Raw genomic sequence first — 18,882 nt, forward strand, 5'->3', positions numbered from 1 at the left:
GGGGGAGGCTGGGGTGTGGCCCAGTGGTAGCATGCACCAGGCCCTACGGCCAATCCTGAGAAGCAAAGAAATTAGAACTGAGCTGTCTTCCTAACACCAGCCTTTACTTTTTCTAAGGTATAAAATGGTGAAAATAATTTGCCTGTAACGCTCTTTGCATGTGTACTGTGCCCGATACATATTATCTTGCTGAGATTTCAGATTTTGACAGCAACTATTTAAAGTAGCTAGTATTAACTTTCATTTTTCAGATTGGGAACCGAGGCTCCGGGAGGGCAAGACTTACCAGCAGATCATTAGGGAGTCGCAGAGACTAGCGTGAGCTACAAGATCAGTGTTCTCTCCATCCTTACTGTGGAGCTTCCTGTTGGGGCAGTTATAGAGGGTCAGACCATGCCCTCACCCATCCTTACTGCTGGGCTTCCTGTTGGCACAGTTATAGAGGGTCAGACCATGCCCTCACCCATCCTTACTGCTGGGCTTCCTGTTGGGACAGTTACAGAGGGTTGGATCATGCCCTTCTCTGGGCCTAACTCCAGGCCTGAATCCCCCATTGTGTTTATGTCTAAAGTAGACAATGAAGGAGTCAATGTTTCCTGGGCTGATGTGAAGGTCTCAGTTGTATAGAAAACGATATTAAACACACACCTTTAATCCCAGTACTCGGGAAGCAGATGCAGGCGGATCACTGTGAGTTCAAGGCCAGCCTGGTCTACAAAGCGAGTCCATGACAGCCAAGGCTACACAGAGAAACCCTGTCTTAAAAAAAAGAAAGAAAGAAAGGAAGGAAAAAGAACAATACTGAGAGAATCTGGCATCTTGTTCCCTCTTGCTTTCGTGTTTGTGCGTGAGCCATATCCCAGCACACAAGTCTCAGCTGGCCATGGACTCCTACCTCACACTCCCAAGTGCTGGGGTAGCAGACATGTGTCCCCACGCTCAACAACAACAATGTATTCTTCATGTCGGCCAGACTGGTGTCAAATGTGCTCTGCATCAAAGCCTGACCTTGAGATTCTCTCCTTCACTCCAGAGAGCTGGAAGCCCAGGTGTGTCTACCACACCCAATGTCTGAGTGTTCTTCACAGAACCCAGAGTTCACAAATGCTAAGCAAGTACTTATTATAGCTGGTTTTAGCATCAACTTGCCACAAATTAAAATCCCCTAGGTAGCTGGGAAGTGGTGGTGCACACCTGTAATCCCAGCACTCTGGAGGCAGAGACAAGTGGCTCTCTGTGAGTTCGAGGCCAGCCTGGTCTACAGAGGGATTCAAGGCCAGCCAAGGCTACACAGAGAAACCCTGTGTCAAAATAAAATAAAATAAAATAAATCATTTAATTAGGGACTTGCATACAGTTTCAGAGGGTTAGCCCATTATCGTCCTGGTGGGAGTGTGGCAGCAGGCAGGCAGGCATGACCCTGAAGCAGTAGCTGAGAATTTACATCTGACCAGGGAGGGAAACCTGGTCGTGGTTTAGGCTTTTGAAACCTTAAAGCTCAGGGACATGCCTCCTCCGGCAAGGCCACATCTCCTAATCCTTCCTAAATAGTCCACCAACTGGGAACCAGAATTTCAAATATATGAGGCTATGGGGCCATCAGTCACAACTTAGCCCCACTGTTGTCACATCTGCTGCAGAAGCTGCTGCTGCTGCAGATAGTGGTGATGATGATGAGGATCTGCTGCTGCTGCTGCTGCTGATGATGATGATGATGATGATGATGATGATTCCTTCTCTGACAGTAGAATCATTGTGTCCAAACTTCTGCTAAAACATGTGTTATTCACACCAGATGGGGCTGCTGAGGCACCTGCCTTGTGGGTGAAGTGACTACTGGTCGTCACCTCCCACTGAGAGATAGCTATTCTGGGACTACTGGGGCTGTTGAGCCCAGCTTCAAGGGTTGAGTAATGGGTTCTCAGTGTCTCAGGTGTGTGTGATTTGGCAGTTACTATTTTGTTGTTGATGGTTTGGGTGAGAATGGTCCCTAGAGGCTCGTGCAATTGAATACTTGGCCCCCAGTTGTTGGAACTGTTTGGGAAGAATTAGGAGGTGTGGCGTTGTTGGAGGAGGCGAGTCACTGGGGGCGACTTTGAGGTTCCAATATCTCTCTCTTTCTGCCTGCTGCTTGTGAATCAAGACGTGAGTTCTCAGTGTTCTTGATGCTATGCCCTTGATCGGCCATCATGGCCTTTAACCCTCTTAAACTGTAAGCTCCAAATAAGATGTTGTTTTTTTTTTTTTTAAGTTTCCTTGTTCATAGTGTTTACCACAGCAATAGAAAAAACGTCTAAGACACTCACTTAATAAATTTAAATTCTGTCGCTCAATTCTCTCATTTTCAGGATTGCAGACTTGGCTGTGCAACTAGAGAGTTTGCAGGTAGAGGCTGAAGTGCTTGGAAAACAAAAAGTCCCGTTGGTAAAGGGGAAAACACCTGGTAACTGAGAGCCGGAGTTTCCCACCATTGCCGCCCTGGCCTGCTCCTTGCACTTTTGGTGTTAAGTTTCCACAGCCCACCGGGCGTGGTGACACACACCTTTAATCCCAGCACTCAGGAGGCAGAGGCAGGCGGTTCATTGTGAGTTTGAGGCCACCCTGGTCTACAAAGTGAGTCCAAGGCAGCCAAGTCTAACATAGAGAGAACCTGCCTCGAAAAACCAAAAAGAAGAAAGAAAGACAGGAAGGAAGGAAGGAAGGAAGGAAGGAAGAAAGAAAGAAAGAAAGAAAGTTTCCACCGCCCCTGAGCAGGCTGGGGAGCTGGAAAGAGCAGAAGGTCATCAGGGTGAAAGGGTCATTTCAAGAAAAAAGGTTAATGTTGAGCAAACTAAGCTGCTGCCTTGGGTTAAGAAATCACACTGTAAAAAAAAAAAAAAAAAAGAAAGAAAAGAAAAGAAAAAAGAAAAAAGCCGGGCGTGGTGGCGCACGCCTTTAATCCCAGCACTCGGGAGGCAGAGGCGGGTGGATCGCTGTGAGTTCGAGGCCAGCCTGGTCTACAAAGTGAGTCCAGGATGGCCAAGGCTACACAGAGAAACCCTGTCTCGAAAAACCAAAAAAAAAAAAAAAAAAAAAAGAAATCACACTGTTAGCTTTCCCAGCAGCCACCAAAAGTCTCAGATATCAAATGCTCAGTGCATCTTTTGAGGTAAATTTTGGTCATTTGAAAACAGTTTGTGACCAAACTCCTAAAAGCCTCAGAGCTCAAAATGCCAATATGTTCTGTTGAGAAGCAAACAAACCGTTTCTGGCAACACTGGGTTCTCAGAAAGAATATTGAAGCTTCCAGGAGTTCGTAGACACTGTGATGAAAGGCGTCATCTGACTGGTGAATGCGAGTCCAAGAGAGCCGTACAAGCTGACTTGCTATTAGGGAGCAGCTTTGGAGTCCAAGCTTGAAGCTCAACAGCAAAAAGTATGAGCCATTCCAGACAAGAGCAGCCAAGAGTTATGAGGTTATAAAAGAAACTTATCAATCCAAAAAGTGTTTGGTTCATTAGTAATCTCCTCTTAAGGAAACAACAGAAAGAGACTAAAAAACAAAAACAAAAGCAAACAAACAAACAAAACAAAAAGGGGGACATGTTATGGAAGTTTTGGTCTCTCACTTATGTTATATAAACATAGTTTTGTTTTAATCCCAGGTGTGGGATATGAGGGCTGCTTCATTTCATCCACAGCTGATAACTAACTCATGAGTGGACGTGTGATCTTTGTCAGCTGGGAACTGCCTCATGCAGGGACACGCTCTTTGCCAGTGGGAATAAATGCCAGACCCAGGGAGAGACTGGGAGCTCCAAGAAAGAAGCAGGCTGCTGGTGCCTCCCCACCTGCTGCTCCTGGCCGCTGTTGATGCAATTTGACAAGAATAAGTTGAAGATCTCCTGAAACAAGGGTTGGACTTGCCCCAAGAAACCAGACAACCCTCAAGAGCAGGAAGCAGTTAAAGAAAATCTTTCTCCCCCAACCTTCTTTCTTGCCTGCCTGGTGTTGGGGTGTTGGAAGGGATTGGGGTGGAGAAGAGACAAAAATAAAAATAGATTTTTGTTTAAAGTAAGCCAACAAAATTCTGATATATTTTCACTTCCTTGGTTCTGTTCCTCTAAAGAACTCTAAAACAAATTGTGGTACAAGGAATGGTTCAAGAAAAGCAGAAGTGTAAGGCATTTTCTAGTAGGCTTAGTGGGATCTGGAACTGGGTGCAATAGTCACTAAAGGCTCCCTAACATGTGGGGCACTGAACATGCTATTTAAAGAACTTGTCTAGATAATTGCATTTGATTAACTTATTTTGCCTCCTGTGAGGTGTAAGAAAATTTGTATATAAAAAAATTTGTGGAAAACTAAGGAAAATAATGATCCTGGTTGCTTCCTTTTACTACCTTTGGACAAAGTTACAAAAGAAAAAAAAAAAATGAGCTGAATAGTAAAATTGACTGGTTCCAGACGTGCATAAACAATCTGAAGGTTCCTAACTGTGCAATGGAAGAGAACCGTTTCCCCTGCAGCTTGAGATTTCAAACTGCAGAAAACAAAGCCCATGCTCTCCTTAGCTGAGTTACAACGCAAATTTAACTGCTAGCCTTGTAGAACACCAGCGGTTAAAATAAGGCCCCAACTGGAAACAGATGAGCTGCTGTGACTTGGGTTGATGCTGTGTGGGAGGATCCTGGACCCAGACCCCCCCCCCCCCGTACTCCCATCCCCATGCCCCCCCCCCCCGCTCCCCCGACACACACCCCTGTTGTTGAGATAAATTCTTGTGCACAGTGTAAAAGCTGATTTCTATACCAGCAGAGATCTGATTACAGATCAGACTTTGGTATTGTTATTCTTACGGATGCATCATATTTTGTAAACACCCCCCCCCAACACCTGATTGGCTTAGTAATGAGCTGGGCAGGTCCTCTTCACGTTTATCTTTTAAGCCAGTCTGGCTAATTCCCAGCCATACACCCCAAGTTACTTGCCAAGATTGGTCTTGTCTGTGCTGGATCTGCTCCACCAGGCCACGCCCCTTCCCACCATCTCCTTTTTCCTTCTCCTTATGGTCTCTGCCTGAAACCCCTAACCTGGGAATGGAAGCCCCCACCTACCTCTCTTCTGCCCAGTTATAGGCTGTCCAGATTTTTTATTAACCAATCAGAGATAATTGGGGAGCAAAGTTTACACAACAATAGATCAGTGTACAGGAGAATGCGCTCATCTGGACTGCAGCCAAATCTTGGGGTCCAGAATCTAGCATCTGAATACATCTAGCACCAGACCAACCCCTAACAGGAAATCTCCACAGTGGGCAGAACTTTGGGAACTACACACAGCCATAAACTTTTCTTGGAAGGAGAAATGACCAAATGTGCGGTTGTCCATTGATTAATAGTCTGTAGCCAGTAACTTGACTGGGTGGTCAGGGACATGGAAGAAACACGATTGGAAAACTGATGAGAGAGACTTCTGGGGAAGGGGTGTGTATGTAGGGCTTGTCACAAGGACAAAAAACTGTGAGCAACATGCAATTTTAAGAGAAAGATGCCAGGCCAGGCAGTGGTGGTACATGCCTTTAATCCCAGCACTTGGGAGGCAGAGGCTGGTGGATCGATGTGAGTTCGAGGCCAGCCTGGTCTACAAAGTGAGTCCAGGACAGCCAAGCCTACACAGAGAAACCTTGTCTTGAAAAACCAAAAAAAAAAAAAAAAGAGAGAGAATGATGTCACATTCCCAACGTAGGGTGGATGGGTTTTGGTCTTTTAGTGGGTGATGGATGTCTGTCATCATTTTTAGGAGGTTGGTTGCAAACTGTTGATGGTCTTGGTCAGGGAGGAAACAAGACATAAGAGGTTAAACTCAGGGATTCCTCTCCTTCTTTTTCCTTTTTCTATCCTTCTTTCTTATATGGGGGGAGAAGGGTTGAAAAGAAAAGAGGAGGGATATAGAAATAATACAAGGACAATAGGGGAAAAGGATAGGTTATTAAATCTGCTCTTACAGATCTTTGTATATTGATACAAAGTTAAGATTATATTTGGGGGGCTGGAGAGATGGCTCAGAGGTTAAGAGCACTGTCTGCTCTTCCAGAGGTCCTGAGTTCAATTCCCAGCAACCACATGGTGGCTCACAAACATCTATAGTGAGATCTGGTGCCCTCTTCTGGCCTGCAGGTGAACATGCAGGCAGAACATGGCATACATAATAAATAAATAAATAAATAAATAAATAAATAATTTTTAAAAGATGATATTTGGTTACATTGGTATGGATAGTTGTATATTGATACAAAATTAACGTTATATTTTGGTTACAACATACTATGTATCAACTATTTTTAAGTTACGGTACCTATATAATTCTTTTTTTTTTAAGAGTTATTTATGATTTATTTATTTTATTTATTGCATATGAGTGCTTTATCTGCAGAAGAGGGTATCAGATTACATTAGATGGTTGTGAGCCACTATGTGGTTGCTGGGAATTGAACTCAGGACCTCTGGAAGCGCAGGCGGCGCTCTTAACCACTGAGCCATCTCTCCAGCCCCAGTAATTCTTAAAAACGCAGTGTCCAGTTCTAGTCCTTTTGAAAGCTACTATCACAAACTGTTTAGGATAATTAAGAAATGCAAACGAATAGTCAATCCAACTTGTAGTTTTGTTAGGTTGTTAGTCTAATTAATCACAGGTGTTTTCTAAGTTAATCATCAGTATACAGGTAGAAATAAGAAATTCAGATATAGACCTAGATGTCTTCAAAAACTTCAGAGATCTACAGAATATGGCATTTAAAGATGTTTTATTAATTTGAGAGGTTTTTTTTGTTTTGTTTTGTTTTGTTTTGTTTTGTTTTACAGAGACATGTCATCCCCTGGTATCGCCCCTTTTCAACTTTGAAGAAGAGGATGGGCATCAAAAATTCTTTAGGAGACGGCTTTATACGTGGCAAATGAGCCACTGGGAAAGAAATGTCCTTGCTTCTGTAAGGCGCGCCCGCACCCAGTAATGGCGACAGCGGCAACCATAACTCTCGCACAAGCGTGGACATAAGCTCTCCCAATTTGCCCCTCCCGAACAGGGGTATGCACATGAAGTATTCTGGAGCTGCCCTCTCAGCCACAGGCATACTAATTTGGCATACTAATGAGGCATGCTAATGAGGCATCCAGACACGACCTATGAGATATTGACACGTCACATACACAGAGCTATTTAAGTGATGCGCTCGCGGGCATTCGGGGTCTTTCGCTTCAGCTTCAAGGGCGCTCCCAATAAAGCGCGATTGAGAAGAATCCTGGTGTCCGCATCGTTCCTGCCGGCGGGAGGGCGCAACAGCTTCCACTGCAGACAGAATGCTGGACAAACTGGATGCTGGAAAGTCGACTGCCAAGCTTTTCAAGGACAAAGTAGGCAAGTCCTTCATATTACCTGTTTCACAGAAAAGTCTGTCAGATATTCTGAGCTGGAAGACTGAAGATGATGCTCCAACATCTTAGAGATATCTTGGATGACTGTCCAGGCAGCCAACAGAATCTGTCACTTCTATAGTTTTGGAAGCTGTGTGCTCTGCACTTCCTGTTTATTCAGATAATATTTATCCTTCTCAGGGCTCTGGATGGGGTTGAGAACTAAATTGTTATAGTCTTACAACTAAGCTTAAGTTGTTTAGGATTTAAAAAGATGTTTTAGTTCTTAAAAAGATGTTTTTGATTGGTAATGCAAGTTATGACACAAAGTGATTTAGGTACAGAACTTGGGACTCACCAAGATAGGGATGGACAGTAGAATGCTTTCTCCAAGGTTGCCAAATACTAACAGACTGGACATCATGAATGCAACTCTTACCAGACAGTGTATAGTTTCTTGTTGTTAGAGAAAAGTCTTTCATTTAGACAAAAAGGGAGAAATGTTGCAGCATATTTGATTTCGTTGTGACCCCAGAGATTGTGAACTGTAAAATTCTGGTTTTTGTTTGGTGTGGTTCACATATTTAATCCAAGAACTTTCTGCTTATTGTAAACAAGTGATTATTGTGTGGTTAAGCCAGCCCTAGCATACATCTTTTTTTATTTTTAGTTTTTGTTTTTGTTTTTCGAGACAGGGTTTCTCTGTGTAGCCTTGGCTGTCCTGGACTAGCTTTGTAGACCAGGCTGGCCTTGAAGTCACATCGATCCACCTGCCTCTGCCTCCCAAGAGCTGGGATCAAAGGTGTGCACCACCATACCTGGCTAGCACACATCTTTAGTACAAGAGCTTTCTGTACACAGGATTTAATAAAGTTAACCCTAGGTCAAAAGGTGGGACAAGAAACCAATTGACAGGGATTAAAGAATAGGAGAAACTTTGAGTATTTAAGGGTATTTAAGGCAGCATGGATAGAAGGAGCTTTTTGAACTTTGAGCTAACAAGCCTTTGGCCTTGGTTTTTGTTGTTTGTTTGTTTGTCTTTTCCTCCAGGGCTGTCAACTGAGCTAATGAGTTTTGGGGGCTTTTCCTCTGAGATGTGATCTGAGTAGTAAGGTAGTTGGGTGCTTTCTCTGCCTCTCTGAGCTAGCAGGGTTCACCCCAGCATCCCTCCTGAGTCTTTATTGGTTAAATTGAATGATTGGGATATTTGCTTTTTATAATGACATAAATGTGTCCCTTGTAAATGGTCATTAAAAGATGACTTCAAATGGAGAGGAATTCAATAATCCAGTGACTAGGATGACCCATTCTGTGGGCAGTCAGACGCCTATCCCAGCCATTGACCAATAGGACCGTGAACAAAGTGGCCATGGTGACAGAAATGGAGGTTATATGTGGGTTAAACAACACAAACTTCCCCTTACTAAAGCTATTTTGGCTATAGCTGCTTCTGAGCCAACAACTGAGCCCTTAACATGTACCATTCCTAGGGGTGGCCAGCCAAGTACGTGGTGGCAGTGTGGTTACACTGGACAACTTCCATCGGGGATGGGACAGCACTTTGTCCTTACTGGAATAGAAATTTATTCTGGCTATGAGATTGCCTTTTCTTTTTTTGGGGGGGGGGGGTTGCCTTTTCTAAATGAAATGCTCCCAGCTTGTGTGTATCTTAGCATCATTCCTATTTATTAAAAAAAAAAGTTTTCTGGGCAGTCCAGTACTCAGGAGGCAGAGGTAGCTGGATATCCTTTGGTCTGAGGCCAGCATGGTCTACACAGAAAATTCCAGAACAGCCAAGACTGTATAGAGAAATCCTGTTTTTAAAAAAACTAAATTAAAAATAATGATTAATTTAAAAAAAATTTTTTTTGCATAGATCCTTACTCAATTCTAGCACCGTTAGAGTAACTTTCATTTGCCTGATGTAATTGTTGTCTCTGAGGCTTACTGCCTCCATCTGCCAACCTAGGCCTAGTGCTAGAAGCTTCTATAGCATCTGTACCGTCTAATCCAGGCCTAGAATGTTTTCAGCCTCTGAGACTTATTGCTGAATAAGCTCACCCTCGCTTGTACTTTCTGAACTCTGGCTGCTGGTTCAGCTCAGCTGTTCTGGCTCAAACTCCTTGCCAACCTGACTGATTCAATGCTTGGACTCAAACTAACTCTAGCCATGTGTTTTAACCTGCTGGCTTCTGTTCATTGTCAGCCTCGTCTGTCTTCACCTATGTCTAGCTTGTTCTCAATACAACCTGTAAAACAAATTGTCCTGGTAAAACTCCCTCCTCCTCCTCTTCCTCCTCCTCCTTTTCTTCCTCTTCCTTCTCTCTCTCTCTCTCTCTCCTGCTGCTCCCTTTTAAGTTACCTCTCTTTTGTCTCTGTTTTCATAAGAGTTGGGCATATCCTAGTCTGTCAAATCTTTCTCTGATTCATCACTTTATCTGCCTCTCAATTAGATATCACTTTCAAAAATGAGTGCTTCTTCCTACCAACTAACTTTATCTTCATTGTTTGGGATTAAAAATGTGTACTAAGGGCATGTCTGTATTCTAGCCACAGGGTTCCAGGCCAACCAGAATTACATATTGTCAAAGAACAAAACAAATACTTATATATGTATTATATAGACATGTGTACCTACATAATGTTATGTTTTTTTAAGTGCTGTATCTGTGTGTCAAGTTGACAAGGGTGAATTATTATGGTTGGTTTTAGTGTCAATTTTCACAATTAGAGCCACCTGAGAAGGGAGCCTCACTTGAAGAATTGTCATAACTGATTTGGGAAGGTGTCCCTTATTGTGGGCAACTGTTGGAGGTTGGTCTGATGTATTTTGATGCTAATTACTGTCTTTGTGACCCACCTTGCCGAAAAGCTTAATTTGTTTGACCAATAAAAAGCCATCACTCTGGGCAAGACAAATGGGATAGGTGTGACTAAGGGGAGACAGAAGGAATCTTGGGAAGGAGAGACCAGAGAGGAAGAGCACGAAGGAGGCCATCATGGGATAAGTGGAGGAGAAGCACATGGCCAGCATGGATGGAGACTTGGACCAGATGATGGTAATTAACAAGTATTTGGGACTATAGGTGGGAGGTATCTCATACTTGCCCCACTATGGGAAGTAGTTTAGGGGATTAATATATCTGCCCTGCCCCAGGTTAACTAAGGCTATTTTAAAATATAACAGGTGTGCCTGTGTCTTGATTGATTTCTAGCAGGTTAGGAAATACTGCTGTAATAATAATTATAGGCCTAATTAATGATAAGCATTATTCGGCCATACTGATAAATTAACTACAACAGGCAGCCCCTCCTGGTAGGAAGCAGAAGAAAAAAGCATTTCAAAAGTTAGTCAGCTCCTCTTTTTGCCTTTACCTATGGCTACACTGTGTGTGTGTGTTGTGTGTGTGTGTGTGTGTGTGTGTGTGTGTTTTCATCCCCTCTGTTCCATTCCTCTTACGAACCCTGACTAAAATAGTAATGTACCAACTCACACCGCAGCCCAGCCCCCATTTTTTACTCAAAACACAAAACACAGGAGAAGGGAGCAGGTATCAGGTTTAATCTGTGTGGATCTTTACAGGCACTTTTCATTTTACAAGTTTACAAGGAATCCTTGAGAAAAATCAACGGGATGCATTTTAACTCCCACGTCTTGACTCAGTTGGCTCTTAGTGACAAGTTCGTGCTCCGCTCCAGATAGAGAGGCAGCTTGCTCAGCTCACCCACACTCCTCAAAGATGTCCGGATAATGCCGAAAGAGCACTGGTGGGTCACGGTCACCTCGGACTGGGGCTCCAGGCACAGCCCGGATCCCAGGCCTACGGCCACGGCGACCCCCTGAGCAGGAACGGTGGATCCATTGGTGTGCTTCCACCGCAAACTTCCTCTTGAAGCGCATGCCACACTCTGGACAGGGAAAGGGTCGCTCACCTGAGTGCATGCGCCGGTGGCTGACCAGCAAAGATGGGTAGGTGAAACGGCGCCCACAGTCCACACACACATGGCGCCGCTGCCTTGCCTGTGAATCTGTGCCGGGTACCTGGACAGGAAGCTGCACACCCACTATTTGGTTGGGAGCAGCTTTGGTAGGTGCCTGTGCCCCTGCAGAGGCCTTGGTAGCCATGGAATAAGTCTTGTGTTCAACCACCTCTGTAGGTGGCAACTGAGCAGGAGTCTCTGCTGGCCTCTCAACTCCCTTCTTGGAGCTCTGCTCCGTTTCCTTTGGAGTGTCTCCTGGGAATCAGAAATGAATTGCATTTTAAAAACTGATTTGCCAACGGATAGTGGTGGCTCATGCGTTTAATCCCAGCACTTGCGGTGCAGAGGCATGGGGATCTCTGTGAATTTGAGGGGCACTTGGTCTACAGAGCGAGTTCCAGGACAGCCTAGGCTACACAGAGAAACCTGTTTTTTTTTTTTTTTTTTTAATCCTCATTTGTCCCACTGGGGAAGTAGCTGTAATCCAGCATTTGGAAAAGCTGGGGCAGAAAAATAGGCATAACTTTGAAGCCATGGTGTCCTACACAGTGAGACCTTGTCTCAAAAACAAGATGCTAAGTATTGTGGTGCACACAGAGGCAGGCAGATCTCTGTGGGTTTGAGGCCAGCCTGCTCTACAAAGCGAGTGCAGGACAGCCAGAGCTGTTACACAGGGAAAAGCTGTTTCGAACGCAGAACAAAACAAAAACAACAGAAACAAGATAGTAGGGTATGGTGGCTACTCACCTTTAACCCTAGCTCTTTAGAGGGAGGCAGGTAGATTTCTGCAAACCCTGTCTCAAAAGCAAGTTCCAGGCCAGCCAGAGCTACTTGTCTTTAAAAAAAAAAAAAGTCAACCAATAAAAATAAAACAAAACATGGGCTGGAGAGATGGCTCAATGGTTAAGAGCCTTGCTGTCCTTCCAAAGCACCTGAGTTCACTTCCCAAAACCCACATCAGGAACCACAGAACCATCTGTAACTTCAGCTGCCGTCATGCAGACACACTTACAGAAAATAATACAAATAAATCTTAGGAAAACAGTCTCGGTAAAACAACACCTTCGCACCAACTGCCTTAGCTTTTACCCAGGTAGTGCCAAAATATACTGCCTGGGGGAAGGCAGTTAAAATTTCCTTCCTCATGTGGAAAATGGGGAAAAAAAAAAAAGGGGGGTTTCTTGATGTCACAGAACTATTGGCAGGATTAAATACACACGTGCTTAGTGCTTAGTCATCACTGAGTAAATACTCAATAAACCATAGCTACTGGTGTATCTTGTGAGTGTATTCGGTACAGTGGGATTTTTATAGATGAGGCACCATATTTACTTTAGACTTCCTAGGTTCAGGGTAGTGATGGGAGGTGAGCATTTTTATCATGACCCCCTTTGTCTTCTTTGAGAAATATGATAGGCAAACCTGAAACCAATTCTATTCTTAGGGGCCTTTAGGGTTTTTTTTTTTTTTCGGGGGGGGGGGGGGGGCTGAGTCAAGGTCTCACTATATGTAGCCTTGATTGGCCTCAAGTCCACCTGCCCTTGCCCTGGGAGTGCTGGGATTAAAGGCGTGGGCCACAATGACCAGCCTTGGTTGGTTTTGAATAGGGGAAAATGGAGTGGTATTTTAACAAACATCTGGTAACCTATAATTTCTTTGGGCTCTAGATTCTCCTACTTTGCTCTTTATTTATTTATTTATTTATTTTTTTTTAAGATTTATTTATTTTTACAGACATTGGTATTTTACCTCTATTTGGGTCTGTGTGAGGGTGCCAGGTCCCCTGGAACCGGAGTTGCAGACAGCAGTTAGCCACGTGGGTGCTGGGAATTGAACAGGGTACCCTGGAAGGTGCTTTTGACTGGTGAGCCATCTCTCCAGGCCCCCATCCCCACTTTGTTTTTTATAGGATTGCTCTCCCAAGGTTCCAAAACTTAACAAGTCGGCTTTCTTTCCTTTAGTATCTGACACATGTCGGCTCTTTAAATTCTGCAGGGATACTGGAATGGGGAATCTGAAAGAAAGGCTTACTAGGAAGAAACCCTGGACAGACAAGATTTGGAAGGGCTTGGGACAATCCCTCACCTCTTGGAGCTCCTCCCAGACTTTCCCCCTCCTCAGGATCCTGGGCGGCGGGACTCCAAGCCTCACTCTCCTGTTCCATCCAAGAGATGAGGGCTGGTTTGGGGCCCGGGAACCCTGAGAGAGAACAGGGGTCACAGTGCTGGCCTGAGGGGCTGGCCCTGGGCAGACAGTATCCCACTAGGGGGTGAGGGCACCTCCTCTGGAACTTGTGCTCAAATTAACCTGGGCAGAGTTTGCGGAGCTCTTGCCTGAATGGAGACTCCCGAGGAAGCCCCGAGAATGGAAGGTGACTGATGCTGCTGGTGGGAAAGTGTGGGGTGAGGGCTCACAATCCATTTGGTCGATCTACAGCATCTCCCCAGTGAACCCCCAGGAGGATGGAGGGCGGGGCTCTGACCCGGGGCCTCACCGAGCGCGCCCAGGAGGCCGTAGGTCTCGCACATCACCTCCCGGTACAAGGCTCTCTGCGCGGGGCGCAGACACCCCCACTCCTGTGGGGAGAAGTACACGGCCACATCCGCGAAGCTCACGAGCTCAGGCTTCCGGAAGGCAGGCCAGATCTCCCCCGGCATCGGCACCAGCAGAGAGGCCGGGGGTGGCGCCATCGGGGATCCTGCCGGGGTAGCGGCTTGGCTCCCCCAGCCTGCGGCTTCGGACCTCAGTGTCCCCGGGAGGCCACGCCCTTGCCGCGCCCCTTGGTCACGGTCGCTCTCAACGCGAACGGAACGAAGCGGGCAGTGAATCGCCGCTAGGGATGGCAGAGCTCCGGAGGAATGCTAGTACCGCTCCATAGTGGCTACTCCACAGCCGCAAGCACAAAGACAAGGACTCGGGTGAAGGACCCGGAAGATGCCTTCAGAAAACATGGCGACGACCTAGCTTCAGTTGCCATTGACCACACTGAGGCGCCATTTCTGCAGCTTAACAAATATGGTGTCTTTCTAACTTACACTGCCTGCAGCGCCCCGTTTGCCCTTAAATACAATGGCGGCTTCAGGAGGGTTGGTGTTCGTTTCTATGCATGCAGGGAGGAGAGGCCTTCAAAAAATACGGGCTACCCGCTGCCTCACCGACCTCTCGGTGCTGCGCAATCACTGCAGCCATTGATTGGCTGTAACCGCAAGGAGCCGCGGTGCTGCAATTGGCTTCAGAATGGCGGGACTTCTGAAACGATTCTGAGGACCTGGACATCATCTCCCAGCTGCCCAAGATGGTGTCCTCCTGGCGCGCGTGGAATCTGGTGGCCAGCCTCCGGAGCCTGGCAAAGGCTGTGTATGCACTTCAGAAACCTAGTTTGTGTGCTCAGAGGACCGACAGAATACTTGAACCCGTGGCTCTGCTAGCTTAGTCTCTGTACTGAAGTTACAGGCTAAGGGATGCTCTAGGTGAGGTTGGAATTAGAATGGGAGAAAAAATTTAAATCGCATAGTAATTTTTTGCCAAGTCCATTAATATGTATACGAGGCCAGCGATGGTGGTGGTGGGCTTGTGTCAACCTAGCACTCAAAAAAACCCAGGCAGGAAGATAGCTAAGAGTTGGAGGCCAGTCTGGGTTACATGAGACTGTAAAAAAAAAAAAAAAAAAAAAAATATATATATATATATATATATATATATATTTATATATATATATATTCATTTAACCTTTTTAAAAATTAAATTGAATTATAGCACACATATTTCTGTGTAGCCCTGACTGTCCTGGAACTCACTATTAGACCAGGCTGGACTTGAACTCACAGAGAGCCACCTGCCTTTTTGCCTCTTCCTCCGGTGCTGGGATTAAAGCCTGTGCCACCACTCCTGGCTGTAATAATTTTTTCAGAGGTGGAGTGTTGGTGTTTATGAAAAGGTAAATAAGTTTATTATCTCAAATGTTTAAATTTGTACACGATAAACTTGTGTAAAACTAAAATAAAAAGTTAGAAAGTGCCTGGCATGGTGGCCCACGTCTTTAATCCCAGCATTTGGGAGGCAGAGGCAGGTGGATCTCTGTGAGTTGGAGGCCAGCCTGGTCTACAGAAAGAGTCCAGGACTCTCAAAAAAGTTGGAGAGAGACTGAAGATGCTCAAATGTTAGCCTCCAGCCTCCACATGCATGTACACACATGCATATGCACACCACACATGAACACACATATAAGAAATAAGTTCTCAAAAAAAAAAAGACCAAGAAGAGACTTGATACCCTATGAGCATATACAGGGGGAAGAGGTCCCCCTCAGTCACAGTCATAGGGGAGGGGAGTAAGGGGAAAATGGGAGGATGGGAGGATACAAGGGATGGCATAACAATTGAGATGTAATATGAATAAATTAATTTTAAAAAGCATTGAAAAAAGGAAAAAAGAAAGAAAGAAGTTCTCGTGTTCTCTAGCACAGTATGGTATCTAGAAATAATAATTGTACCCCCCCCCCCCCGCCACTTTTTCTGACAGAGTCTCAATACATAACTCTGGTGCGGCCTGGAACTTTCTCTATAAGCCAGAATGGTCTTGAACTCACAGAGATCCTCGTGTTGGTTACCCCATTGTAGTGTGTTTTGGGTTGCTTTGTTTCTGTTTTTTGTTTGGTTTGTTTTTGGCTTTTTGAGACAGGGTTTCTCTGTGTAGCCCTGGCTGTCCTAGACTGGATTTGTAGACCAGGCTGACCTCGAAGTCATATAGATCCACCTGCCTCTGCCTTCCAAGTGCTGGGATTAAAGGCATATGTCACCATAGCGACATATATACTGTGTGTGTGTGTGTGTGTGTGTGTGTGTGTGTGTGTGTGTGTGTGTGTTTAAGATAATAGAGCTGGGCCTAGGCAAAGGCCTTAGGGGTGGCAAGGGGGACTTGAATGGTCAATTAAGCTAGACCCTGGAGAGAGGGGGCAAGAGAGAAAGAGTAGAGCAGCAAGGGGGAAGGAGAGTGGACATGGATGAAGGGACAAGAAACAGCAGGAAAGCAGGGGAGAGACAGAGTATGTAGCTCAATGGTAGAGTGCTTGCCTAGGCCCTGGGTTCAATGCTAAGCCACATGACCATCCGCTGCTCCCCCAAAAGTTAGTTTTAGGCAATTGTGGTGGCACACGCCTTTAATCCCAGCACTCGGGAGGCACAGGCAGGCGGATCGCTGTGAGTTCCAGGCCAGCCTGGTCTACAAAGAGAGTCCACGACAGCCAGGGCTGTTACACAGAGAAACCCTGTCTCAGAAAAACAAAACAAAAGTTAGTTTTTAGCAATGAAGAACCCTCAAAGGTCTGTCAGGCTGAGGACAGAAATCATTATGGACTCTTCAGCTCTTCCCCAAGCCTCTGAAAAGAAAATGGTTTAACAACCCACAAAATTATTACATTTTGTTTATTTTATGGGAATCTTGCATCTTGCCACGGCACCAGCAGCCCTGTCTTGTTTATTTTATGTATGTGTATATATCTGTGTGGTCATGCATGCATGGGGGTCAGGGGACAACTTGAAAAAAATGGTTCCAGCTGGGCGTAGTGGCGCACGCCTTTAATCCCATAATCCCAGCAATTGCGAGGCAGAGGCAGGCGGATCGCTGTGAGTTCTAGGCCAACCTGGTCTACAAAGTGAGTCCAGGACAGCCAAGACTACACAGAGAAACCCTGTCTCCAAAAACCAAAAAAAAAAAAAAAAAAAAAAAAGAGAAAAAGAAAAAGAAAAGAAAGAGAGAGAGAGAGAGAAACGGTTCCTTCTTTCCACCAAGTGGGTTCCAGGGACCAAACTTTGATGGTCAGGCCTGGCAGCTGAGCCATCTTGCTGGCCTCACGTCTTATTTTGGAGACCTGTAGCAAACTGATTTAACTAGACTAGCTGCTCAGTAAGCTCTAGACTGAGGAGGTGTGACTAGAGTCATGGTCGGGGTGGGGGTGGGGCAGAGCTGATGGCGACTGGCGACTGGGGGCCAGTACTGCTTCTAACTGTCAAGAGACTGGACTCTTTGAACTCTCTGGGGGCTGGCAAGGGAGAAGGAAAAAAGAAAAGGGATGAGGGAATTACACACTCACACACACACTAGATGGATGAAACAAGACAAGCTCCAACGAGCAAGTCCAACAAGGTCCAATAACTTCACATCTATGCATACACACACACATACACACACACATACACACACACACATACACACATACACACAGATACACACATATACATACATACACACATACAGACAGACACACACACACATACACACACATACACATACATACACACACACATACAGACATACATACATACACACATATAGACAGACACAGACAGACAGACAGACACACACACAGACACATACACACATACAGACAGACACACACATATAGACAGACACACACACACACAGACAGACAGACACACACACAGACAGACAGACACATACACACATACAGACAGACACACACATACATACATACACACATAATAATGTAAGGCGCGCCCGCACCCAGTAATGGCGACAGCGGCAACCATAACTCTCGCACAAGCGTGGACATAAGCTCTCCCAATTTGCCCCTCCCGAACAGGGGTATGCAAATGAAGTATTCTGGAGCTGCCCTCTCAGCCACAGGCATACTAATGAGGCATGCTAATGAGGCATCCAGACACGACCTATGAGATATTGACACGTCACATACACAGAGCTATTTAAGTGATGCGCTCGCGGGCATTCGGGGTCTTTCGCTTCAGCTTCAAGGGCGCTCCCAATAAAGCGCGATTGAGAAGAATCCTGGTGTCTGCGTCGTTCCTGCCGGCGGGAGGGCGCAACATAATAATACATGCACGCATACATACAGACACACATACATACATACATGCATACACACATACATATAGACAGGCAGACAGACGTGTGTTTTGTTTAGATCACAAGTGGGGAAATGAGAAAAAGACCTGTGAGAGAGCAGGTGATGTTTATCCCCTTAGAAGTCGAGCCACCGTGTGAGAGATTGGTTGTTAACCAGCTGAAAAACATCCTTGACTCTCTGCGGAACACAGCAATGGCAGACAATGAGAAGGCACAGCAGCAGCAGGAAGCAATCCACAGACGAAGCCCTGGGGCCATGCCTCTCCATGGTACATCCATCATAGCCATGAAAAAACAGTGGGCTGCCTCCAGGAAGCTCACCTGCCCACTGCAGCTCTTCCTGCGTAGCATTCACCACCTGGCCTTGCCCCAACTTATTTTGTGTAGATAACTTTTCTTTCTTTCTTTCTTTCTTTCTTTCTTTCTTTCTTTCTTTCTTTCTTTCTTTTTTTTTTTCCCCCCGACACAGGGTTTCTCTGTGTAGCCTTGGCTCTCCTGGACTCGCTTTGCAGACCAGGCTGGCCTCGAACTCCCAGATATTTGCCTGCCTCTGCCTCCCGAGTGCTGGGATTAAAGGCATGCACCACCACCGCCTGGCAACTTTCCTTTTTTGAGATTGATTTGTGTG

At 45.5% G+C, this 18,882-nt stretch overlaps 1 protein-coding gene across 2 annotated transcripts; it reads right to left on the reverse strand.

Moving 5' to 3' along the window:
• Window positions 1-11,017: 11,017 nt before the first annotated feature.
• Znf688 (zinc finger protein 688) lies at window positions 11,018-14,564 on the reverse strand. 2 transcript variants are annotated; one of them, XM_051145332.1, is made up of 3 exons: window positions 13,867-14,562; window positions 13,458-13,571; window positions 11,021-11,627 (listed from the first exon to the last, which is right to left on the reverse strand). In XM_051145332.1, the coding sequence occupies exons 1-3, from the start codon at window positions 14,060-14,062 to the stop codon at window positions 11,113-11,115; spliced, it is 825 nt and encodes a 274-aa protein (XP_051001289.1). In that variant the 5' UTR covers window positions 14,063-14,562; the 3' UTR covers window positions 11,021-11,112. The 2 variants fall into 2 exon arrangements, with proteins under 2 accessions (XP_051001290.1, XP_051001289.1); XM_051145333.1 differs by lacking the exon at window positions 13,458-13,571 and having other exon boundaries at window positions 11,018-11,627; window positions 13,867-14,564.
• Between the last annotated feature and the right edge of the window lie 4,318 nt (window positions 14,565-18,882).

Source organism: Acomys russatus, chromosome 5 (genome assembly GCF_903995435.1).
Source record: "Acomys russatus chromosome 5, mAcoRus1.1, whole genome shotgun sequence".
NCBI lineage: Eukaryota > Metazoa > Chordata > Mammalia > Rodentia > Muridae > Acomys > Acomys russatus.

Coding starts and splice junctions, on each gene's coding strand:
- Znf688 (XM_051145332.1), bottom strand. CDS start 14,062: ATGGCGCCACCCCCGGCCTCTCTGCTGGTGCCGATGCCGGGGGAGATC. Junction 13,572..13,866: donor CGGCCTCCTGGGCGCGCTCG/GTGAGGCCCCGG, acceptor GTTCTCTCTCAG/GGTTCCCGGGCCCCAAACCA. Junction 11,628..13,457: donor TCTGGGAGGAGCTCCAAGAG/GTGAGGGATTGT, acceptor TCTGATTCCCAG/GAGACACTCCAAAGGAAACG.